The 23,109-nt window shown below is 40.2% G+C and overlaps 2 protein-coding genes across 3 annotated transcripts; both read right to left on the bottom strand.

The window, feature by feature from the left end:
• Positions 1–2,478: 2,478 nt before the first annotated feature.
• On the bottom strand, positions 2,479–11,937 carry patl2 (PAT1 homolog 2). Its single transcript, XM_078279961.1, has 19 exons — positions 11,920–11,937; positions 11,142–11,295; positions 9,274–9,560; positions 9,124–9,186; positions 8,987–9,040; positions 8,747–8,911; positions 8,050–8,124; positions 7,782–7,930; positions 5,258–5,332; positions 5,041–5,164; positions 4,757–4,874; positions 4,155–4,261; positions 4,015–4,068; positions 3,805–3,947; positions 3,491–3,647; positions 3,242–3,382; positions 3,060–3,157; positions 2,827–2,967; positions 2,479–2,705 (listed from the first exon to the last, which is right to left on the bottom strand). Exons 1-19 carry the CDS (start codon positions 11,935–11,937, stop codon positions 2,672–2,674), a joined length of 2,157 nt encoding a protein of 718 aa, XP_078136087.1. The 3' UTR covers positions 2,479–2,671.
• Positions 11,938–12,586: 649 nt separating this feature from the next.
• On the bottom strand, positions 12,587–22,659 carry LOC144536794 (transforming growth factor beta-1-induced transcript 1 protein-like). Of its 2 annotated transcripts, XM_078280073.1 has the most exons (12): positions 22,238–22,659; positions 19,918–19,968; positions 19,416–19,564; positions 19,177–19,232; positions 18,669–18,805; positions 18,506–18,584; positions 17,646–17,730; positions 16,675–16,857; positions 16,337–16,510; positions 16,136–16,217; positions 15,435–15,583; positions 12,587–13,507 (listed from the first exon to the last, which is right to left on the bottom strand). In XM_078280073.1, the coding sequence occupies exons 1-12, from the start codon at positions 22,248–22,250 to the stop codon at positions 13,241–13,243; spliced, it is 1,425 nt and encodes a 474-aa protein (XP_078136199.1). In that variant the 5' UTR covers positions 22,251–22,659; the 3' UTR covers positions 12,587–13,240. The 2 variants fall into 2 exon arrangements, with proteins under 2 accessions (XP_078136199.1, XP_078136200.1); XM_078280074.1 differs by lacking the exon at positions 19,918–19,968 and having other exon boundaries at positions 22,238–22,651.
• Positions 22,660–23,109: the final 450 nt, after the last annotated feature.

Here is a 23,109-nt window from a genome sequence, read left to right as displayed (position 1 = left end):
TTTGTGTGAACACAATCACATTCATAGCCTATTTAGACCTCCCACACAGTAGTATACACGTTGTCAGGGTGGTTTTCAAAAATACTGAAGACAAATAATTACATTAGTCAGTTTCTTGTAACCTCCTACTACAGTATCAGTATAAATCCAAGCTGAGCACCACAAAAAACTATTTTAAAACACATGACATGACACAATGCCAAGTTGTATCAGTTAATGTTTAAGACAGCTATGCTGAAGATAGCTTCTGGAACGGTGGCGTTTGGTTTAAGGGGGTCAGGATGTTAGTGTGTCGCGCCGTGTACCGGAAAAAAAATGTGGGCTCAAGACCACAGTGGAACCACTGTTTAACAAGGACATTCCTAACTCCACAGAGCCATGTCTGCAATGTGTATTCGTGCCCAGATGTGTGCAGCTGTTTGAGGCAGGCTGGCCCAACAGGGATCTGACTCAGTGTTTGATTGACAGCCAACTGTTGGGAGTGTTTGATGCTGGTTGGCATTGGAAATACAACTTCACTTGGCAACGTTGCTTTAAAGCTGCTGCAAAAACCCAGACTGACAGCTGTGAGCACATTGAGAGGCCTGAGCAGGAGATGGAATAAAAATAATTTCAATTTAATTCTTAAGAGATGAACTGTAAAAACACAAACGCACTAGTAGATCATTTATTAACCACTGTATAAAACCCCAGGGCTTTTCTAAATGGGTACAGTAATATATTGTAACATGAACCGAGAGCACATCATTTAGTACAGTATTGTCCTGTCCTCAGAATTACTTGTAGTTACTTTGAGGGGTTAAATTATTTTATCAGACTTGATCACATCACTCATTTGTCTTAAATTTCAGTGCAGATTACTGCTATTATTTTAAACATTGGCGCCTGGGTAGCTCACCTTGTAGACCAGGCGCCCATATGCAGAGGCTCAGTCCTCGACGCAGCAGCTCAGGGTTAGAGTCCGACCCGTGGCCATTTGCTGCCTGTCTTCCCCCTCTCTCCCTTTCCTGTCTACAGCTGTCCTGTCCATTAAAAGGCTAAAATACCAAAAAAATCTTTAAAAAAAACAAAATAAAACCATACAGGGACACAGTTCAGCCACAGTGGTCCCACAATCCAACCCACTCCACAGTATTAAGAAAATATTAAATGTCTGCCAACACTAAGAGTTTATACAGTGTTTATATAGTCTGGCACTGACTAACCAAAAACACATTAAAAAAAAGGAGAAAAACATTTCAACAGTTCAAGAGAAATAGGGGCCTCATATAGGGGCACATTACATTACAAAGTATTAGTGTTGGCAGAACACTGAAGTCATGCACATAGTATCAGCTATATAATGTATAAAAAATCTCAAACTAATAAATTATATTAAGGCAGTCTTTGGCTCCTCATGCTTCATACCTCTGTTACTATACATTTTCTCTCTTCATCACAGTCGCCTCCTGTTCCAATTATTTACTTCGACATTTGCAAAACTGTTCTTGTGTATTTTGCAAATCCCTTTTCTTGGCGACTAATTTGATGAGTTCTGCTCTGTGTAGAAGTGTATCTAATGGACTTTTCTTTACCAATCTACAGTCACATCATGTCCTGCTGCCAGTTTCTCCCTTTAGGAATGTCACACACTGGCGTTTCAGCACAGAACTCGGGCTTATTGGTTTAGTTAAACTCAACTCCCTTCAGCATTTTTTGGCTTTTTCAAGAGGGCCTGGGGTCTCCAGAACTTAACCTTAATGTTCCGTTCACAGGAGAACATTAGGGTTAAGTTGTTTCCCTGAAAAATGAGTGAGTTGAGACCCACTGCACCACAAAACCAGATTCTGGTTAAATCTGATGTCCAGGACTTCGACTGTGCAAAGCACAAAGGAGCAGATCATGTGTGTTAAGATGCATTTTCTGCTGACTTGATTAAACTGTTGAGCATTTTGTAAAGATTTTTTTTTATTTGTGTTGCAAGTGCTCTACAAGGGTGCAATATAAATTATGACCGTTTCCAAATGAATATACTGTAATAAATAAAAATGACATCAAATACATCATATTTAGTATTGCTACACATGTATGCCTTTACAAAAAACCCAAAATTGCATGGCTTATGTTGATGGCCCATGCCATGACAACTTCCTTAATGGTTATTATAATAAACATAGGTTCAGCTGTACAATCATAAATTACTATACAATCCTCAACCTGGTCACCAATATCTGATCCAACACATTATCTCAGCAAGTGATACCTCAAGTTTATCCTGAATATAAATGGGGTTAGATAGACACAGAAGTGAATCTGCTCCATCTAGTTAATGTAAAATTACCAACTCAGTATGTATATGGAATCTCATGAAACAATGGCAACACTTGGTTTGGAAGGTTAAAACAAAAGAAATCAGGTCTGTGATTTTCAGAATAACTTGCACTGACGTAAACTACTGAAGACCAAAAGGGAGGAAAGTAAAAAGATCAGATTAGGAAACAGTTTGAGTGTGCAAAAATGTGAAGGGATGAGGGACAGGGAAAAATAATAATCAAAGCATTTTGTACAATACATTCTTCTGTTACTAATGAACACTGAGGAGTTTTTGTCAGGGCTATGCTTCTGCCCCTTCAACTCTAGTGCTCAATACAACCTGGTCATTAGCTGAGCGTCTCATTAGCTTACGTCCACCTTAAGATGCAAGAGCCAGGAATCCGGTTGTAGACCTAAATAAAGATATTTGATTATGATATTTAGGTCTATGTCCAAACAAATTAAACATTTATTTGCATACAGTGTGAAAATTGGCTCCTCTTGTATCAAAACATGTATAAAAAAAGGACTTACTCAATGTTGCTCTTCAGCTGATGAACAGTGCGCTTGTCCAGGTAACGGCAGAAGAGAGTGAGCAGGTTTGAGGGCAGGAGCAGCGGCTCCACCAGTGAACATTGGGACAGCTGTCCTGCCACCTGGAATATTGTGTCAGTCCTAAAAGACAACAGGAACACTACTGCCAAGATCTTATAAAAAGGATGTTAAAATGATCTGCCGTCATTGAATATTAGCTCTAAAATCCTCACCAGGACTCAAAGTCGCCAATGCTGGGCTCTAGAGGAACACCTGAGGACAGAAGCTTCTCTCCTTGGGAGAGAAGAGCATACAGCAAGGACAGTCCAAACTGAAAAGGAAAATAAATTAATGAGAAATCACAAAGGTTCCCTGCAAAAAAATAAAAAGCCAATGAGCAACAGAAAGCACAGACCTTGTTCTGACATGTCAGCGTGAGGGACTCGTATGTCGTCAAAGACTCCGATGATGTCAAATCTTTAAGGACACCAATTAGCTGACTGAACGTCAGGCCTCCAATTGCATTTCGAAGAGGCGGGTAGAGCACTGGAAGGGCCTAAAAAGAGGATATGAGGACGATAAGATTATTCACAACAACAATTACCCAAAACATGCATTTACTCGGTCTTTGTGCTGCTGAGCCAAATGGAGCATACTACCCTACCTCTTCTGGATCTCTGCTCATAAGCGTAGGAAGGTTAGAGGTCACAATGCTCAAGATTTTCAGTGTAGTATCATGTTTCAGAAATGGGAGCAGACGGGCAAGTAGCTTTTTGCCTTTTGAGACCAGCAGGAAAGGAAGAAACTCCACTCCTGAATCTCTATATCAAAACATGAGAAAATTCAATATTCATCAAAATATTAACTATAATGGTATAGCTTCATTAGGAAATAGACAAATTAAAATTGTACTTTTAAACAAGCAATATAAACACAATATGCATCACTTCTAGCCGGAGGCAGGGAGTGTATACTCACAGGGGATTGTGATGTTGAAGCTGGAAGTAGATGTGCTCCACTTTCTCCTGTGACTTCTCAGTCAACCTTCTTTCTTCTGCTTCAGACAAGACTGTGGTTTTCATCCTCTCAGTCTCTTCAACCTCCAACAGAACCATGAACAACTGCAGGGAAGTGGAGATGGTAAATAAAATGCACCTCGCTGCATCAAAACAAGCAAGCAGCAGGTACCTTTTCTATTTTGCTGAGGACCTCTAACCGCTGTTGTCGGATGCATTTCTGTTCCTGTAATGTGGAAATAATTGTCAGTATGCAGGAAGGCAGATTAATACACTTAAGATGCCATAAATTGGAAGAAAAAAAACAGTCACCTCAAGTGGACCCTGAGCCTGAACTGCATTAACTGCGCTGATGGCACGGCGAGGAGAGTAACATGTGGACACAGCAACTTGACCCAAAGAGCCTTCAATGTGCACCACTGGAAGAGCAAAGAATTTTATAGTTGAAGAAAAACCACGTACAGCACTGCAAACTTGAGTAGATACAGATGTTACATTACCCGCTCACACACAGTGTAGGTTTGGATTCAGAAGTGGGGCGGACACAATGAAGTAAATACAATTTCAAAAATATGAAAACAAAGGCATATTTTAAGGAGAATATTAACTGCATGAAAATAGAATATTTTTTTAACCTGAAAAAAATAAAATAAAAAAGTTGCTCATAAAACTTATTGCTTTGTACGCAAGGTAATAAATCAACATTTTATCAACTCAGGTCTTCTCTAATATGAACTGTGGTGGCCGGACAGTCACAAAGGAATGTTCAGAGAAAAAATAAAAAGTGAGGGCAAGAAAAATAGGATTTCTCCCCAGTGGAAATACAACCTTGCTTTCACAACAGGAACCATTCTAGGCAAATCAAATGCAAAATAATGTGGTCCAATGGCATGAAAAGGTGACGAGATAAAAACCTGGGGCGTAAGCGTCAGTTTTCGTGATGTAAGGTGTGGTGAGCTTGGGTGGCTCCCTCCTGCTTCTTATGCCAAGCTCTTCCTCTGCCATCTTAGCTTCTATTCGTCGATAGTACTCCTATGACAAAGTTTCAATATGCTAGCCATGAAATGCTCAGGCTTTGGTCATGTACTCTAGAATTGGCTTTTCTCATACATAAAATAGTAAATAAATGAGCAAAGGTTGGTTATCTGGCTTAAAAGCTACAATGAATGATGAAGACACTAGCGCAAAGATTTCTTACCTGGTAATAGTAATCCTCATGGTATGGATTCTCACTTTGCAGCTGAATCATCTGCAGCTTGGTGATCCACTCCTTCTCTTTGGTCGTCATGAAATTACAGTAAGGATCCCAGTCCTCTGGTTTTCTACAAACCAGTCATATCGTATCTTTTCCTTTTTCATAACATGCTGAATATGAAAAAAACAAGTTCAGAATCTTCAAAAGATGTAGCACCAACCTTTGGTATATGCGTCGTTTTTGACTAAGTAGTCGTTTATGTTGTGGGTGGAGCTGGGTGACAGGACCCGGGTACCTGTGGGTCAGATAACTTCACATTTAAAAGCACCATGGATGCATTCAACACTCAGTTTCCATGTTAATATGATGTTGTGCTCCTTAACATGAACATAGTCATAGAGTAAAGACACCGATTAGGGTTTCACAATTGATCCAAAAAAATAATAATAAATCACAAAATGGACCAGTGCAATATTTAAACAGCAGGAGGTGAAATATTTAAGGCTAAATATCTGTCAAAATACCATTTTGAATTAAGTGTTGTTGTGGTGCAGAATTCTACAGACTTAACATCTTTGTTTGGTACAGATCCACAAAAAAAACAATTATATTTTTCAATGAAAATAATGCAAATGTGATCGTGAATTATAATCACATTAGTCAAAATAATCACGATTAGATATTCTCATATCGTGCAGCCCAAACACCCAATTTATCTTGATGCCAAATTAACAGTTTCTCAATGCATACAGTTGGAAACATAGGACTTGCACTATGACAACATTGTTGTTTATCTCATGATAAAACTGAGAAAGTTGGGTATTGAAACCAGCCCAGATTTGCTACTAAAGGGTAACTACCTTTTTTTCCCCAACTGTCGAAATCATTTAAATATTGAGTAGGGCTGTTAAACGATTCATTTTTAAATTTAAAATTAATTTAAAAGTACATATTAACAATGGAAAGCAATTCTTACCAGTGTATCTTAATTGGGAATCAAATTAATGCAAAGAAAGTTACTTTCTGAACTAAGATGTGCATTTTTATTTTTTTTTTATTTACTGTAAACAAAAGAAACGTGTGAATCTGTCATTATTGCACAATTCCTACAAGTACCTAACTGAGATGTAACACTAACAGTACAAACTAAATGGTCCAAAAACCAGATGCCACAGCAGGACATTTGTAACCTTTACGTTTTTCTATTAAGGAATGTAACCATTCTCCTGGACAGCAAAGGGGGTGGACAATGTCCCAAATGACAAAAAGTCAAAAAAACGATACAAACAGTCCTAAAACCGTATGCTGATATACATAGTCAATATAGTGTGCAGTAACTTCAAAATAATTTTGATTACTCACTGACGTCCAGTGATCACCGGTTAATGAGACAGCGTTTGCAGCACTATGCAGCAGTTCCAGTTGGGCTGCTTTCTCCGTGTCGTACAGGCTGTGTATGCGTGAAACTACGGTCCCCCTTGACAACTTTTTAAAAAGTAAACTTTCTGTTCAGAATCTTATTGGCATCCACTTCTGCGTCTCGCACTCACCATCCACTCAAAACGTATACTCCTTGGCCGGCTCGCAAGCATTGACATATATATAGAAGCTTGCAAGCCCAAACAAGTGCAGGCGGGCCCGTTTTGTTTCCGGTCTAACTAGATCCGGTGTGGTGTTGTAGTTTTTCTAACGTTACTAGTTGTTGCAACAGCATGTGGAAAAAAGTGTTTGCTTGGCCAAAAAGAAAGTTAATCTCGCGATAAAAAAAATATACGCCGTTAAAATGGGTTTGCGTTAACGCCATTAATAACGCGTTTAACTGACAGCACTAATATTGAGCCATTACATTAAAAATCAACAGGAGCCTATACTTTCTGTAGCCTACTCCGAAACAACAGACTACATGAACGCCTTTTTCTCATCTCGCGTTTCACTCTCCACACCGCTGTCTTCGGACAAAGTCATGTCCTGAGATCTATAATGTTGTCAGACACTTTTAGTAACAATCAGCCGGTCGGTAGGAAAAAACAAAAAACATTGTAGCTTGGTTCACGCCAGCTCTTCATTACCCTTTAACAGATCCAACAATCAGGATAAACTACTGTATTGAAGGGCTGCTCGATTATGAAAAAAAAAAAAATCCCTAAATACTTTTCCTGTTTGAACTTTTTTTTCTCATGCAGAACACAAGACAAAATAAGAGTTTACTTGCAAAACGTAATGTGCAAAATAATTTCTTCTTTTGATTGTTTTGTGATCATTAGGAGCCAAAATCATAATCGCGATTAAAATTTTGATTAATTGCAGTTAATGTATTGTACAGTTTTTTTTAGATGTTTCCATCATTCTGTCCATCTTCATTGTTAACTTGCACTTTTAGATGAGTGCATAGCCTACATCATCATCAGTCATGTACTTTCATGCCAAAGTAGGTTATGCTTAGGCCTCCAGTAAAATTACTACTCTGCTTTATCCTTTACATGAAGGATCTGTTTTGGGTATGTACAACTGCATCTTTTATCTCCAGAAAGTTCAGCTATCCATTTCTCTAACTTTACCGTGTAAATACACACATTTATGCCAGGGAATGTATAAATGTCAGGTCAATGAAGAGTTTTATATACTCATGAGGGATAACAAGACTGCCAAGTCATAAATATACTTGATACTCAGAAACCTTTGCTGACAAATATTTCAGGCTACAGATCAAACATTCCTGTGAAATACACAAGATCATGACACACCTGAAATGCTGCAATGGATTGGACGAGGGGCTGTAAAAGGAGGACGGCCTTGGTGAGTTGGTACCAAAGCGAAGTTGCATCATCTTAGGAGTGAGAGACTGAGGAGTGGAGGGGCAAGGCCGGTTCATAGGAAACCTGAAGCCCCCTATCTGATTCAGGACAACATCATGAGTCAGGACATAAACAAGCAGATTTACTCAACTCTTCATGAATACATTTACTATTGTTTTAAATGTATCAAAATAGGTCTCATTTAGTATTGAATAACCTGATTGTAATGTTGCCGTGGGGTTAACGGCTGACGTGAGAAGATGGGTGATCCTGGTACAATGGATGCATGCATCTGCAAGGAAAAAAAAAAACTAACATTCAAAGAGGGAATTTGACATGCAACACCTGACAGACAATGTGTTGGTTTAAATGAATCATTTAACATTTTAGGAAGTACATTTCCTTTTGGTTGATATGCATTCGAGCAGATGGATTCACTCTCATGTCTGTAGAGTAAACATGTAAATGGAGCCTGCAGCCGGTTAACTTAGCATAAAGACTGCAAAAAGCTAATCTGGCTCTGTCCACAACAAAATCTGCCTACCAGCACCTCTAAGGCTCACCAAATAACATGCAATACCTAATTTGTTTAATCTATTAAAACAAACGACAAATTGGGGTAATCCCCAAGGACTTAAGAGCCAGACTCTTGGACGGGTGCAGTGATTTTGTCGAGTCTCCACTGGTTGCCTGACAACCTCACAGTAGAGATGAAACTATAGGAAGTCACCGTGTCATAGTTACACATGCTTTGTATGGATTGATTCAACAAACATGATACAACATGGTAATTGGTGAGCTTTACAGGTTCATTTTAAAATCATACAGACATGAGGTGTATCAAGCTTCTCAAACCCAAAATGTCTAACTATTCCTTTAAAATAAATGATTATGTTGTAAGATGAATCCTCTACCTGAGAGGGGCTTCTTTGGCCGAACTGTCTTCTGGAGTAGGATCCTCTGGGTTCCCCTCTCCTGTCCCTGAAGGGAGAGACAGGATACGGCAAATCCATGAAGTTGGAGGTCAGGTGCTGACCTCTGCCTCTGTGACCATCAATCACACACACTATAGCATTGTCCTGAGAAACAGAATAAAAAACTGTTTAGGTAACCCACTGTCACACAAATTTTAACATGTGTTTAGTGATGTTAACCTGAAGTATTGATCCTGAGATTCTTGTAGTCTTTCTGGAAGAGGGTGCCATATACTAAAGAGAAAAATAAATTGTTTTCAAGCAATGAAAGGAAACATTAGCAGTACTAACGGTGCGACAAAAAAGTTCACACTTACATCATCCTCAAAAGTTTTCTGGTGCACGGCATTTCCACAGTCCACTATGGCACTGTCAAGACTCTTAAAAAGCAAAAAGATCAAAATGAGGACAAGCTGCAATGAGGTGAGCTGTGAAATCCCACATTTCAGACAATTATTCTGCATTACCTTGAGGCTTGGTCGCCCCTCCACTATCCTCATCACAGCTGGGTCTTCAAACATCTGCCCCCTGCCCAGCCCTCCTCTCTGTCCCCTACCTCTGCCACGCTGCCCTGGGGGAGCCCGGGGCAGATACTGTGGCCTCTGTCTGGGAGGGGAGAGGGAGCTGTGGCGGGATGATGGTTTGGGGTCTGGTGGAGGTGGTGGTGCTGTTGTTAATGGTGGAGGCGGTGGCTCTCGAAACTGAAGGAGGCCGCCGCTGCTGGGGTCCTGTGTGGTCTTGTGTGCATCAAGATCTACAATACAGATACATGTAGAAATACCGTCTGAGGAAGCTTTCGTCTTTTCACACTGTAAGTGATGATTGGCACTACTTTCGCATTGTGCGGCCGATAAAGCAGGCGTACTTGAGACCTCTGCAGAGTGAGTCTGCTACTTCCAGTTTAGCGCTCTGCTAACTTGAATGGGGATTAAATGATTTAATTGTGGGGCTCTTCTAGACTATCCAAATGTTATCGGACCGAATGGATCAAATTTTGATAGTGAAACAAGTTATTTCGCAGGGATTGTGCTGCTAAAAAAAAAAAATCATCGCATCGATCTACCGATTTACAGACATGTCTTTCGCCATGTAAACTTATGGGAAAAAGTCCTTTTGGGCATCATGCGACAGGCCAGGAGTTGTCATTCCACTGGCCGCTATGTTCAATTAGCTTCAAAGCCCAGCACACTTCCTGGGTGCCTGGTAAAAAACACCAATTTATGTTCTTTGGGATAAATGAAGATCACAGATTGTTAGGCTTAGAAATATAAATTATCAGCAGTCCATCTGAAATAACATTTACTCAACCCCTTTTTTAGTCAATGTCAACATGTTTTTACATGTATTGTTAAGTTTATTTTATATATATATATATATATATATATAAAAAAAGGACTAGGTATTTGGGAAATTATCAGAAATGCTCCTTTTCTTCTCAGCTGGCTGGAGCCACACCAGCATCTAACCGGACCCCAAGTGACGTTTGTGGACGCAGCTGAGCAGCTAATAGGCTCTCTAACCCACAAACTGACGTTCATAGTGCACTTTTTCCAGGTGAATGCTTATTTAGTTACTCGTTCAACAATTGAAGATGCAGATCAAGACGTGTGTTCATGTTGGTAAGTTAGATCAGACTTTAGCAGGAAAGCTTATGTGGTTCATGTTTAAAGTCTGTGGCTCGTGTGTTGTGTAGCAGGCTGCTGTCTGGCTCAGTGGGACATCCGCTCTATCTATAATAGAGGGCTGATGTAGAGCTGGGCGATATGGACAATATCAAATACAACTGGTGCTTTAAACAATGAGATTTTTGATAAATAATCATCAGTAATGTAGATATAATGACTAAGTGGAGAACAGCTAGACCAGTCTGGTAAGTTCAGAAAATTACATCACTTTACTGTAATGCAGCCTTTAAAAACCAGGAAAAGTGTCATATCACAATATTCAAAATTTAAGACAATATCTATTCTCATATATCTACATATTGCCCAGCCCACGCTGACATCACTGCTTTATGCAAGATTTGATTGGCTGTATCGAAGGTCTCCATCTACATAGATCGATAACCAATGATAAGGAAGTGCCATCATGAAACCAAATATAATCATCTTCCCTTTTGGTTTCAGATTTTTTGCTCAAAGAACACATGACATGTAATTTACAGAGCACATGTATGCTGTAGCAAAAAAAGCAATTTCATTTCTCATTTTTGGGGTTTTTCCATCAGTACACCTGCTGCAGGAGCGGACAGGCCTGTTGCCCCATCTGAGAACAAGGAGTATATTTATTTTAGCTGGGAAATTATGGAAAAGGTTAAGGGGTAACAACTACAGACCCATTCCAAACGTCTCCTCATTGTAGACGTTTATCTCCTCATCTTCCTCAGCCATGGCCTGAAGAAGCCCACAGTCCATATTTGTCCCATCCTCTCCATCACTCCAATCTCCTCCATTCTCAGGCCACTGAGGCTGAGACACCTTTTCAGCCTCCTGTGGGGTTAAAATATATTAGGACTACAAAAAAGCCAAGAGACACTAAGAAACCTTCATAATCAAACAGGAAAATGCTAACATTTGTCTAGAAAAATCACAGTATCCCACTTTCTTTTTTTTTTTATTTTATGTTAAGGATTTACATGCCTACATGACAATCATTTGGCATCATTTTGTACTAGTAACTAGTTATATTTCAAACTGCAGTCCACTTTTATTGTGAAATAAACAAATTAATTGGGTTGCATGATTCTCCTTTTATTCCCCTCCCTCTATTAACTCTAATAATAAAATATCTCATGACTACAAAGAAGCCAGACACACTGAGAAGAAACCTTCAAAAACAAGCAGTAGAATGCTAACTTCTGTCTAGAAAGTCACGGTTCTCTTTTTAAGTTTTCCGCACCCATTTTCACAGCCATCTCAGCAAAGTGAGATGGATGTGTAAACTTGAAATTAAGTTGTTAATATTATTTTATGGCATCAGACCCATATGCTTATTTAGCATGCAATTAATACCTTTTAGCTTGTTAGCACGCCGTGTACGCCCCAAACTGAGACCGGCAGCTCGCTCAATACAACATTCACACATTAAAAAGCAGCTACATTTTACTGACTTACTTGTTGCTGTTCACTCATTGTGCAATTTCTATTTATTTTCACATTTGACGCCGACGGATTACGGTGACTTTCTTCCTCCGCAAGGTTACCTGCTTTCTCTTGTCAGACAGCGAGGGAGGCTCATTAACTTTTAAATTAACTCACCTGTGAGCTGCAGAGGAGGCGTGCACACGTCAACACGCTGTCACCTCAACTCTAAACATTTGCTTACAGTCTATGAATATTGAATGTGGTTTTCGAATTTGTTTATTTATTTTATTTTTCATGTTGTTAACTTTGGACACATTCAGCACAGGATGCAGACATTGATTTTAAAATAGTTAAGCTCGAGCTCAAAGCGGTGAGCGAACAGGGACATCTAGTGGTCAAACATTTTTCTACAGCAGTGTCGTGCTAAGGGTATACACGTAGACTGTATACCCTATAATGCACAGTCTCTGCGCTACCATCAAGTATTTTTTTTGTATATGCTTCAGATCATGTCTAATAACCTTGGTGAATATGGAGGAGGTTATTATTTCCCAGCAAAATTTATAGGGGGATACACGTTCTTCTTTTTAGGGATGTGTAGACTTGAAATTAAGTTGCTTGATTTAATTATGAAGAAACATTTCTCACATTTCACAGTTGATCTTTTGATTCATTCACCCATTAAAACAGCATACCATGAAGTTGTGTTCTCCTTTATTTTATTCTTTGGAATTGTTTTTGGCAATCTGCATAGAGCAATAGTGAAAGAATAATTGAAAATATCTGACATTAAACACATGAGAGCGGACACAAACCTTACAGTATATAGCAGTCAGCATACAATATATAAATGCAATTGCTGTGGCACTTTTTGCAATATAAAGCAAATATATTAATGGGGATTTTTCTTTTTTTTTTTTGCACAACAGTACAAGTCTTTCACTGAACTGAAACAGTAGATTTGCCCTCCATATACTGTTTCGTTTCTACCTTTGGCAAAAGAATTCAATTTTCAATATTCAATTTGAATCAATACAGTATGTAAAGAATTTACATACAAGACAAAATCATTTGGCATTATTTAATATCTGTCTAACTAGAGTTACATTTCATACTACCAGTCAAAATGCAGTCCACTTTTATTGTGAAATAAACATAAATGAGTTGGGTTGCATGATTCTCTTTTTATTCCCCTCCCTCTATCAACTCTTATGGTCTTAAAACCAAGAAAGAGACCAGCTCCACCCTCATTCCCGCAGTAAAAAACAAACAAATTGAGAACTCAGAGTCATACAGCTTCTTCACTTTGGTGACCCAGAGGAAGAGGAGGGGGATGCAAAGTCCTGTGTCCTCAACCAAAGAGTTTGATAAAGCAGGGGTGGCAGTAGGGCTTGTTCTCCTGCTCCTTGAAGCAGCCTTTGCTCAGGGGCTTCAGGCAGAAGTGACACACAAGGTGGTGGGGGTGGAATTTGGCCCCCATGGCGGTGACGCAGCGGCCCAGGATCGGCTGCTGGCAGGCCTGACACATGCTGCCGCGGGACTGGTGGTAGTGGGCCTCACACAGCGGCTGACCCTCATGTTCAAAGAAGCTGCCATTGACGAAGGGGCTGTAGCACTCCTGAAGAAGAGAGACGCAGTGAGATTCAGTCACAGCAGAGAGCCCTGACTCATGGAACTGTAATTAGACAGTTGCCATGTGAAATGACAACTTTCTCATGACATAATTCTTTGAGAATATTCTTCTTTTTTTTTTTTTTTAGAGCATAGTAGTTTTACTGAGAACAGGAACACCCTGCTCACACAGTTACACACACCACTAGTCTCGCATTGCCAGACCTTCCTCCACAGTGCAGCGGAGGACGGTCTGGCTAGTTCACACAACATTCCAGAATAGGAGAAAAACATGCTCTGGTTTATTGTCATTTCTTTAAACCAATCACAATCGACTTGGGTGGCGTTAAGCACCGGACACATGTACAGTGCCTCAGCAAAATAGCCTCATAGAGGAACTTGTTTTGGTGGAATGTGCGCGTAAGAAGGCGAGCTCTGGAATTAAAATGGCTGTCAAGTGTGTAATGAGAATTTTACTAAAACATAAAGAATTATTTGATTGTCGATTCTAGCTCGGAGGATGTTTCCCGAATCGACCAGAGTTTATAATGCTAATACAAAGAAAGCGTAAGGCGAAGGACATCTGGCCGAAAATGAGGGACATCTGGTGGAACCTCAGGCAACACCGGAACAATCCCGTAAATGAAACATCATCGATATAGACTACACACACCACAAACACAGTCTGAGATCAGACTGAGCACGGACCTCTAGTAGCGCTATGGATCAGTTTTTTATGAGTGGGTCGCTGTTTTGTTTGTCTCATGCATGCACACACATGAAAATCCACTGATCAACATACGCCAGCAATGTGCCAACAAAAGCACTGAAGAAGACTGCTAGCGATAAGAACATAGATGCAAAAAACAAAGGTTTCAATTTTATTTTTTTAAATCAGCTTTGCAGATGTTTAATGAGAAAGGAAATACATTCAACATGTGTAAATGACTTTAAGGATACAGACTGAATGTAAACTTTTTTTGTTTACAAGAAAACTCCACACAGTACCTTTAAAGTGCTCATATTATGCTCATTTTCAGGTACATAATTGTATTTAGAGGTTGTACCAGAATAGGTTTATGTGGTTTAATTTTCAGAAAACACCATGTATTTGTTGTACTGCACATTGCTGCAGCTCCTCTTTTCACCCTGTGTGTTGAGCTCTCTGTTTTACCTACAGAGTGAGGTATCTCACTTCTGTTCCATCTTTGTTGGGAGTCGCACATGCGCAGTAAGTACTGCTAGCTAGTCTGAGGGAGTGCCATGCTAGCAGCTAGGCGAGCATTATAACATGTGTTACAAAGTGACGCATGTTCGTCACAGAAGTAAAGGCTGGACTACAATAGAGCTGTTTGGAGCAGTTTGTGAACAGTGTTTTCTGTTGGAGATGGTAAGTCCTTTTGGGACTTGCACTTTAAAGCAATAGTGCGTAGTTTCATGAGGGCGGTATCTAAGTAATGACAACAAAACTGTCGGTGCGTCCACATGATACAAGCCTTCCGTGACTGCGCACCCCTCCTCCATTCAGTTGCTAGTAGCCAAGGAGGACACGGAGGATTAAAAAAACATGATGGACTCTTCAGAAAAGGTAATTATCGTCACTTGAGTTTCTGTGCGGGAAAGTTACCGGACGCCACAATCTTTTGAGCATAGTCATACTGAGAAATACAGACGGAGTTGTGTGGAGCTGATAGTCTTAATTAGCTTTGTAGCAACTCATTTGGCAATGGCAACGGATGTTCATTAATATCAAAAAGTTATGCACTAAAGCTTTAAGTTGGACCTGACTTTTTCTCAGAATAAGTCTATAAGAACTGCAACCATAACACCCCATGGATCAAACTGTTGTGCTACACACCGTGCAGCTGTTTGCCAAATGCAACAACAGACATTATCATTGACTCGGCCCTCAAACCCCACAGAGAAGCACTCACCCTGCATACGAAGCATTGTGGGTGCCAGAGAGAGTTGAGAGCTGAGATGTAGTTTTCCAGGATGGGCTGGCTGCAGCCTTGACAGCGGGAAGCAAACAGAGTCAAGAAGCACTGCTGGCAGTACTGCTGGCCCTCACGGTCATGGAAACCTGCAAAAGATACAGTCACAGTTTTACACAGTTCAAGTTACAAGACTTTCTTTGATGAATGATAAATTAGCTAGAAGATGCTGGGGAAAAAAACACTGTCTAAAACCTTTCCATGTGACTCTGGTCTGTGGAACATAAAACTTTAATCTATTCATAATGGTTTAAGGTTTTACTGATGTGAGTTTTTAAAGCCTGACATTGTGTATTGTCTAAAAGCATGTTCTGCTTTAAATGTGGCCATTTTAATGCAAATTATTCAGTGTTTCCCCTGAATTCTTGGCAGGGTGGATTCAAATTTACATCACAACATTAATCCTTTGAAAACCACACAAATGAGATGTTTAAGGGGGGTTAGCAGCTGTTAAAAGCAAGGTTACAGAGCCCCCAGGGGTCATACACAGAACTTTTACAAACACTGGGACGGATTATAACCTTAAAATGAAGAGCATGCAGAGCTTTTTAAGGGTTGTACGTAAGTATGACCCAGCGGACGTTCACTGTTAACAGTTGTGTGTTGAACCCAGACAGGATACAGTGTGTGCCGCCCATTACCTTCCTCTCCAAACGCCCGGCTGCACTTAACACAGCAGAAACACTCTGGGTGCCAGTTCTTGTCCAGAGCGGTGACCATTTTCTGAATAACAAAAGGAATGAAAAGTTAAATGGCTTTAGGTGGGTTGGGGTATTAATTTGAGCTTTTCATGTCAAAATAAGCTCTGACTTATGTGACACATGTACAACCAAGTTTCTCACATTTAGAATGGGCTTGTTGCATTGCGCACAGTGAGGGGAGAAGAGGGTGAAGTAGTCTGACTCGCAGTACGGCCGCCCATCCTTCTCAAAGAAGTTGCGACTGCCTAACTCTGTCTCACACTCGGTACACACAAAGTGCTCTGGGTGCCACACCTTTCCAAGAGCCGTTACCACCTGCACGGGGAAACAGTCAAAAGTTGATTAATAAACAGCATCCTTTGATGATTATAGTAACAAGGTCCTGTCCAACCTTTCACCAGTTAACATCATTTTTGGAACATGTGGTTCTAACTATCAAAACTGAGCTATCACAATATAGACAAATTCTGATAACTCACCTGTCCTGCGACTGGTTTTTGACAAGCTGAACAGTTTCCTTTGGAGGATGTTTGAACGCCTTGTCGGCTCAGGTCTGACTGAAGTAGCCCCAGCATGCTGTCCAATGAGCCGCCGGATGAGGCCTGCGGCGGGGCGCTGGGCTGCTGTGGTGCTATCACCACTGGATTGACAGGTGCAACTGGCTGGGAGAAGAGAAAGAAAAAGTGATGAATGGCACATCTGTCTTTGTGATTTTAGTTCTCCAAGAGTTTATCATCAATCTGCAGTTGGTTTGAAATTAATTGTCATAAGAGACAGTGGTAAGACAGTGGAGACTATGGTAAATGCCATTAGCTTGGCTGGTATTTGGACATAAACAGAAATCTACAAAATATAATGACAATCCATCTTATAGTTGTTAAAATATTTTAGTCTAGAGCAAAATGGTGGTATGGTATTTGGTAATAACAGTAAAGAGTATACAATTGAGAAATGCTCCTTTTTAAAACTCACTGTTCCCATAACTTCATGCTCACGCTTGTTTATAACCCACAGCTGGACTGCACACTGGAACCAAACAAACCTAAAACGACAGAACCACTTCCTTTGCTCACATGCTAGCACACAGACTCACTAAAAAGGAAGAATGTCTGGATTATGTACGGTACCAAATGTAGCTCTGACTTCCAACTATCTAAAGATATTTTTGAGGCAGGAAAATATCTCCACCAAGACTAATTTCCATCCTCGGCCCTATCTGGTGACTGGTTTACACCAGGAGGCATGTGCTGTGGCCAGGCCGCACAGTTACAGTGAAGTCATTATGCGGTCAAGTGAACGTCTTCATGAACCAACCATGAGTCAGTGTGAGCTGTGTTAAAGCCTGGAATAGCTGGGAGTGAATGGGAGAAAAACACATTCTGAGCACAATTGTGGATTCACTAACATTTTTTGATTTTTGTCATTTTTATGCTGCTGTGTGGACTCTTACTGTGCTCTGGACTCTGAAGTCTGACAGAGAAGCCATCAGTTTGTCCAATTCCAGTGTGGCTGATGTTGCTGAAGGCTTCGCAGAGCTAGGATACAAAAATAATTCTTGTTTTAAATAAAACCACAAAATACACTATTTCATCAGATTTTACTTGTATACTGCCCGAGATTTAACAAATTGGGACTTTGTTACCGTTGTTAACTAAATGTATGTGGATGTGCAACTATTTCAACAAGCCATCTGTCATTGAAAATGTAACAAAACAGACCTGCATTTAAAGCTAATCAGGATATTTCGTACTCATATCTTGCTGCAAATCAGTTGGTGGACACTAAAACTGACCTGGAATAGGTGTAGAAAACATGTATGTTGCAAACATACTTCACAATTCATTGTGAATTATATTTTGTTTTAGTAATTAATATACACACCTTGTCATTAAAATGTTTAAATATAGGGTAACACTTTACAATAAGGTACACAAAATTGTAGCTACAAAAATGTAGCTACTGTTAAATGAATGAGTAACAGTAACTACCTCTTTACCAGTAACTAATCATAAGTGCTTGAATCCCAGTCAATCAGTAACTACTCATTAGCTAACCATTACTCATTCATTCCTCAGTAACTACCTACATTTTTGTGTACCTTATTGTAAAATGTTACCAAATATAGTTAAATAATTATGGCGTTTGCACAATCTAATTATATTCAAACTTTCTAATTAATTAATGTATCTTATGGTTGATCGTACAGCTCTCCTGCTTGTGGAAACTCTACAGTAAGTTTTTTGCATTCACTAGAATTGCAGCGAATTCTGTCGATTCTTTAGATTCGACTTGATTGATTCGATTTGGTACCTGGAGGAGGTTATGGCCTTATCCTTAATCGTGTCCCTCTCATCTTTCTTAGAAGAAGGGAACTGGGCCAGGATCTCATCTGATGACAAAAACAAGGTCATATATAAGAAAAGATTTGCCTCGGAGTTAAACACAGGGCTATAAAGCACACACACACACTAACCTGTGATGTTGAACTGGGTGGCATTCAGCTCCTGTAAAAGATGGTCCAGTTCACTCAGACCTCCTCCCAGTAGCGAGGAGGAGGAGAAGGCCGGAGGAGGATCTGTTGTGCGGGGAGAGCGTGGTTTACACACTGTGCTGTAAGAAAGGCAAAACAGATTATGAAACACCCTGTCACTAATGTGGTTGGCTTCTTCGTGGTCACTTTGTCAAGACTCATTGGTGAGTCTTGAACTTTGTCCGTTCAGAAATTAGTCATGTAGCAGCTGAATACTCCCAGTGGTTTTAGATCAAAATACAAAATATCAAATGTAGAAAACAAACAATTTACATTTTTTTCTTTTATGTGTTTCCTGATAAACCTTGGTCAGATATTTCACCATGCAAACACGACGAGAGACTTGAGTGAGTCACTTTCTCTCTGATGTAAAATCTGAAGAACCAACTTAAATTCACAGAAATGTGCAGCCAGATAATATCAGATAATATACTGTGATATAAACTCTTACCTGTATAATTTGTCTGGGTTGGAGTTTTGGGAGGATTTCATTGCAGCAGAAACAGTCTGAGAGACAAAACAGATCCAGCTTTTTAGTCAAGATGTTACAAAAGCAGCATGAATTCACAGAGTATTTGTAACCAAAGTTGAGAGTGTTTAAGTATGATTAGAATGATCTAAATCAGAGTGGAAACCTAATCTGCAATGAGAAAATTGGTATGACTCCATCCCTGGCAGCTAGTTGTCTACCTGCTGTGGGGTGTAGGCGGGCGGTGGTGGCCGGGTCTGGGCGGACTCCTGGGTTTCAGGGTCAGCATTCTGTGGAGGCTCAGAGGTGAGCAGGACAGGACACCGAGCTAGAGGAGAGCCAGTGTTCTCCAGATCAGCGAGGAGGGCATCTGGGTGGGAGGGAGGTGAAAGAAACTGATGCTGAACACATAACAGCATGAAAGTGATGGAAGTCTGGTTAGATTTACAAATCAATTTAGCTTAATGTTGTTGTTTTTCACGAGAATGAAAGACAGTTATCTACCCCATAATGTATCTCTATATCTTTATGAATGTCCCTGGTGGTGTTATAAGTTTATTTATGAAGCATCAAAGGGAACTAGAAAGAGATATGAGTTAAGAAATGGATTTAAAGAGCATGCAGTGCAGATGGAGATAAAAACAGAACATAAGAAGTTAAATGAATGACTTACTGGCAGACACAATGAAACACATGCAAACACATGCACATACAGTTACGTACCAAACACAACAATACGAGGACTGAGAGGGTAGTTAGGTGGCTCAGGCACTCCTAAGGAGAGACAGACAGCCTATGTGACCATTAATACAGCAGCAGCATACCAGCCCACACGTCAATACACGACATGAAGGACAATGAGCGTCCTCAGACATCAGTCAGAGGACAGGACAGGCAGAGTTTTGCACAAAACCCGAGAAAATCCGTCGACGCACACTGAAGTTATTAGAGCACAAAACATATTTCTGCATTCAAATTCAAGACATGCCAGTATGGAAAGGAAGCGAAGGAGGAAGAGTGTTTGGCAACTGATACAGTATCTAACTCCATTCCACCCCACCTCACTCACTCACTCCAAGTGGAAGCTGTCCAGAAACTAAACTTGCTCAAGGGTTAGCCGCTGCATGACTTCAATTAGTGCTGGCAAGTCGATGTATGTGCGACTAAAGGCAAAGCTGCAGTTTGTAAAAGCTGGGCTGAACATGAATAATTACAAACTCTAAGTTGTAGAGGAGAGGCAGCTGTTTTGGCTCAATTTCACTGGTTTTACACAGACTTTCACACTGCTGATACGATACTACACATTAATTTACAATTTGCAATCGGCTTATCATAGCCGGCAGTTTGTCGGTTATTAAATACAATGAATAATACACCCCGGCAATTACAAAAGTACCCTCTGGGGTACAAGTAGCTCTGGTTGGGAATCACTGATCTACTGGTAGATCTTTTTAAACACTAGTTACCTCAACAGACAGGAGCACATGGTTATAGTCAGAGTTTTTAATAAGGTGCTGTCCCTTGTTAAAAAGCTTTAACTATAACCGTGTGCGGAAGACCACATCATTTTGTTTGTTTTAATGGAATTGTAAATCGCCAACAACAAATCTCTGAACCTCAGATTCTGGTAGCTTTTGTAGAATGATGATGTCATGGATGTTTGATGAAGATTGAGCCGATCGATGTTGAACATCTGTGGTGATCAGTTGTGTGACATGATGAACATAACCAGTTGACCCTGCATTAGTTCATCCCTGCGGCCACTTTTGTCACAGATTATTCACACTTCTGGTATGACCATGTGGTGAGAAACTTGTGCATATGCTACTTGCCCTCCTCCTCCCTGCTGTGTGTCTCTTTGTCTCTCTCTCTTACACACACACACACACACACACTAAACTGCTCTTATAAGGAGCTGAACTTCTCTCAATGGGAATTATGACCATATTTAGAGCTGCCTGTCGACTTGTTTGTCTTGGCCAAAGGCTTCTCTAACAAGCGGTCTCTCTCACCGAATAGCCTCGCCAGATTCGAAACACAAACTTACAACATTATTAGACAACAGCATAAACCGAGTGTCCCGAACATGGCCACCGCCTGACTTAACTCTCACCCAGTAACTCGGCCTCTCCGTGTGCAATCCAATCCAGATGTGCCCAGATGTGCTTGGCTGCATTTAGCCATTCTTTCCAGTATTGCTTGTAAAGCATAAATCCCCTAATTCTGAAGCGAAGAAACAAAAGTTCCTGAGAGAGCAAATGGGCAGGTGAGGCAAAATGCCTTTGTATTTTCATAAAACTCTGTGGCTTTTTTTTTTTATTGGAAATAGCAGCATGGCCCTGGGCTATTTCAGGGCCTTTCCGACACACAAAGAATCAGCTTCTCATAATGTTGTTCTTCTGAATAAAAAGAAGACATCTTCCTCTAACATCTTTATCAAAAAACAGAAGCAGTCATGTTGTGTGGCTTCTCTCCATCCGTGGCTTGTTAATATGAATGGATGGGAAAACCATTGTGGATCCCTTTTAATCTAATTTACAAAGCATTTATTGAATTTCGCAGGGCATGCACAAAATACTCAATGGCGGTCTGGCAGACACAGACTAATGTAGTCCTTGTGTTACCTGTGTGAGTATGTGTGCATTTGTGGCCTGTTTGCTTGGAAAGGTAAAACACAATTATGCAAAACATGTTTAAAATCTCAAAGGATGGGAGCACACTGAAGAGAGAATAACTGTAAACAGAATAGTAGGTATCATAAGAATAGACCTTGTATACACAGTTTTTGATATAAAGGGTGTAAGATATACTATTTAAAGATATGCCATTGCTTTTATCTGCCTTAAAATGTTATGGAAGCAAATAAAATCCCCTTTACATTACAGTCCCACATGTCCTTGTGGACAGAAAAGGAAATTCCATTCCACTATGATTGCCAGAATAAACATATATTATTTCCTCTGTTTGGGCACACCACCCCTCCTAAAGATCCCCCTTAAGATATCTCAACATGTAGTAGAACAGTTGCTGCGCTAACACTTACCCAAATCGTCCATGTTTTAGCCGAGTGTTTTCCTCTTTGAGTGACACAATACGTTCGCGGACAGCATTAATAAGTAGTGATGGACGCGTATCAAAGCCCGCAAGATAGACTCGTCTGGGTGCTATTGTCTGCGTCGGTCCTGAATAACTTCTTGGACACCGTTATCCGCCAAGAGAAGAGGAAGAGGAGGAAGGGGATGAGGAGGAATAAGAGGAGGGCGTCCCGTTTCTTTTTCCTACACGGCTCTCTTCCTGTGTAATGCCTACCAGGACCTCGGACTGAAAGAAGGCGTAGTTAAATAAATGTGGTTACAAACACCGCATTCCCCGGACACGCGACGTCATCCTGGACATTCCTAGCCCATATTTGGGGTCGAAAATTAAGGATTAAGTGGCGCCAAACTGCAGCTGGACGTTGCTGCGACGATGTAGGTGAAAAGACAAAAATGCATTTACTGGCGTGTGCTTTAAAGTAAATACAACCCTGGGATAAACATTAAGGGGCGGTGCCTGGTTTTAAAAAGGACCTTGTAAAAAAGAACATTTGGATATGGTATATCGACTGTTTCTTTTTAATATATCCTTTCCCTATTTTATACGGGACTGGTGTACAGGACCGTTGACAGGACTTTTTTCAAATATATGTCTATAAAGACAAGAAATTATCTGATCATTTATATTAAAATTATTCAACTATTCTACATATAAAAAAAGAGTACAGTAATGTACCTACATTAGAGTCCAATAAACATGTTTTAAGAGGTTGTTTTTTTTTCACTCTAACAGGTTCATAGACTGTTCAGAGGGCGGGATTAAAGGAGTACACTTTTTCTAGTAGGCCTACTAACATTCCCATATACTGTAGCTATGTAT

This window comes from Sander vitreus, chromosome 21 (genome assembly GCF_031162955.1).
Source record: "Sander vitreus isolate 19-12246 chromosome 21, sanVit1, whole genome shotgun sequence".
In the NCBI taxonomy this organism is placed as follows: domain Eukaryota; kingdom Metazoa; phylum Chordata; class Actinopteri; order Perciformes; family Percidae; genus Sander; species Sander vitreus.
This window is presented reverse-complemented; position numbering and strand designations above follow the sequence as displayed.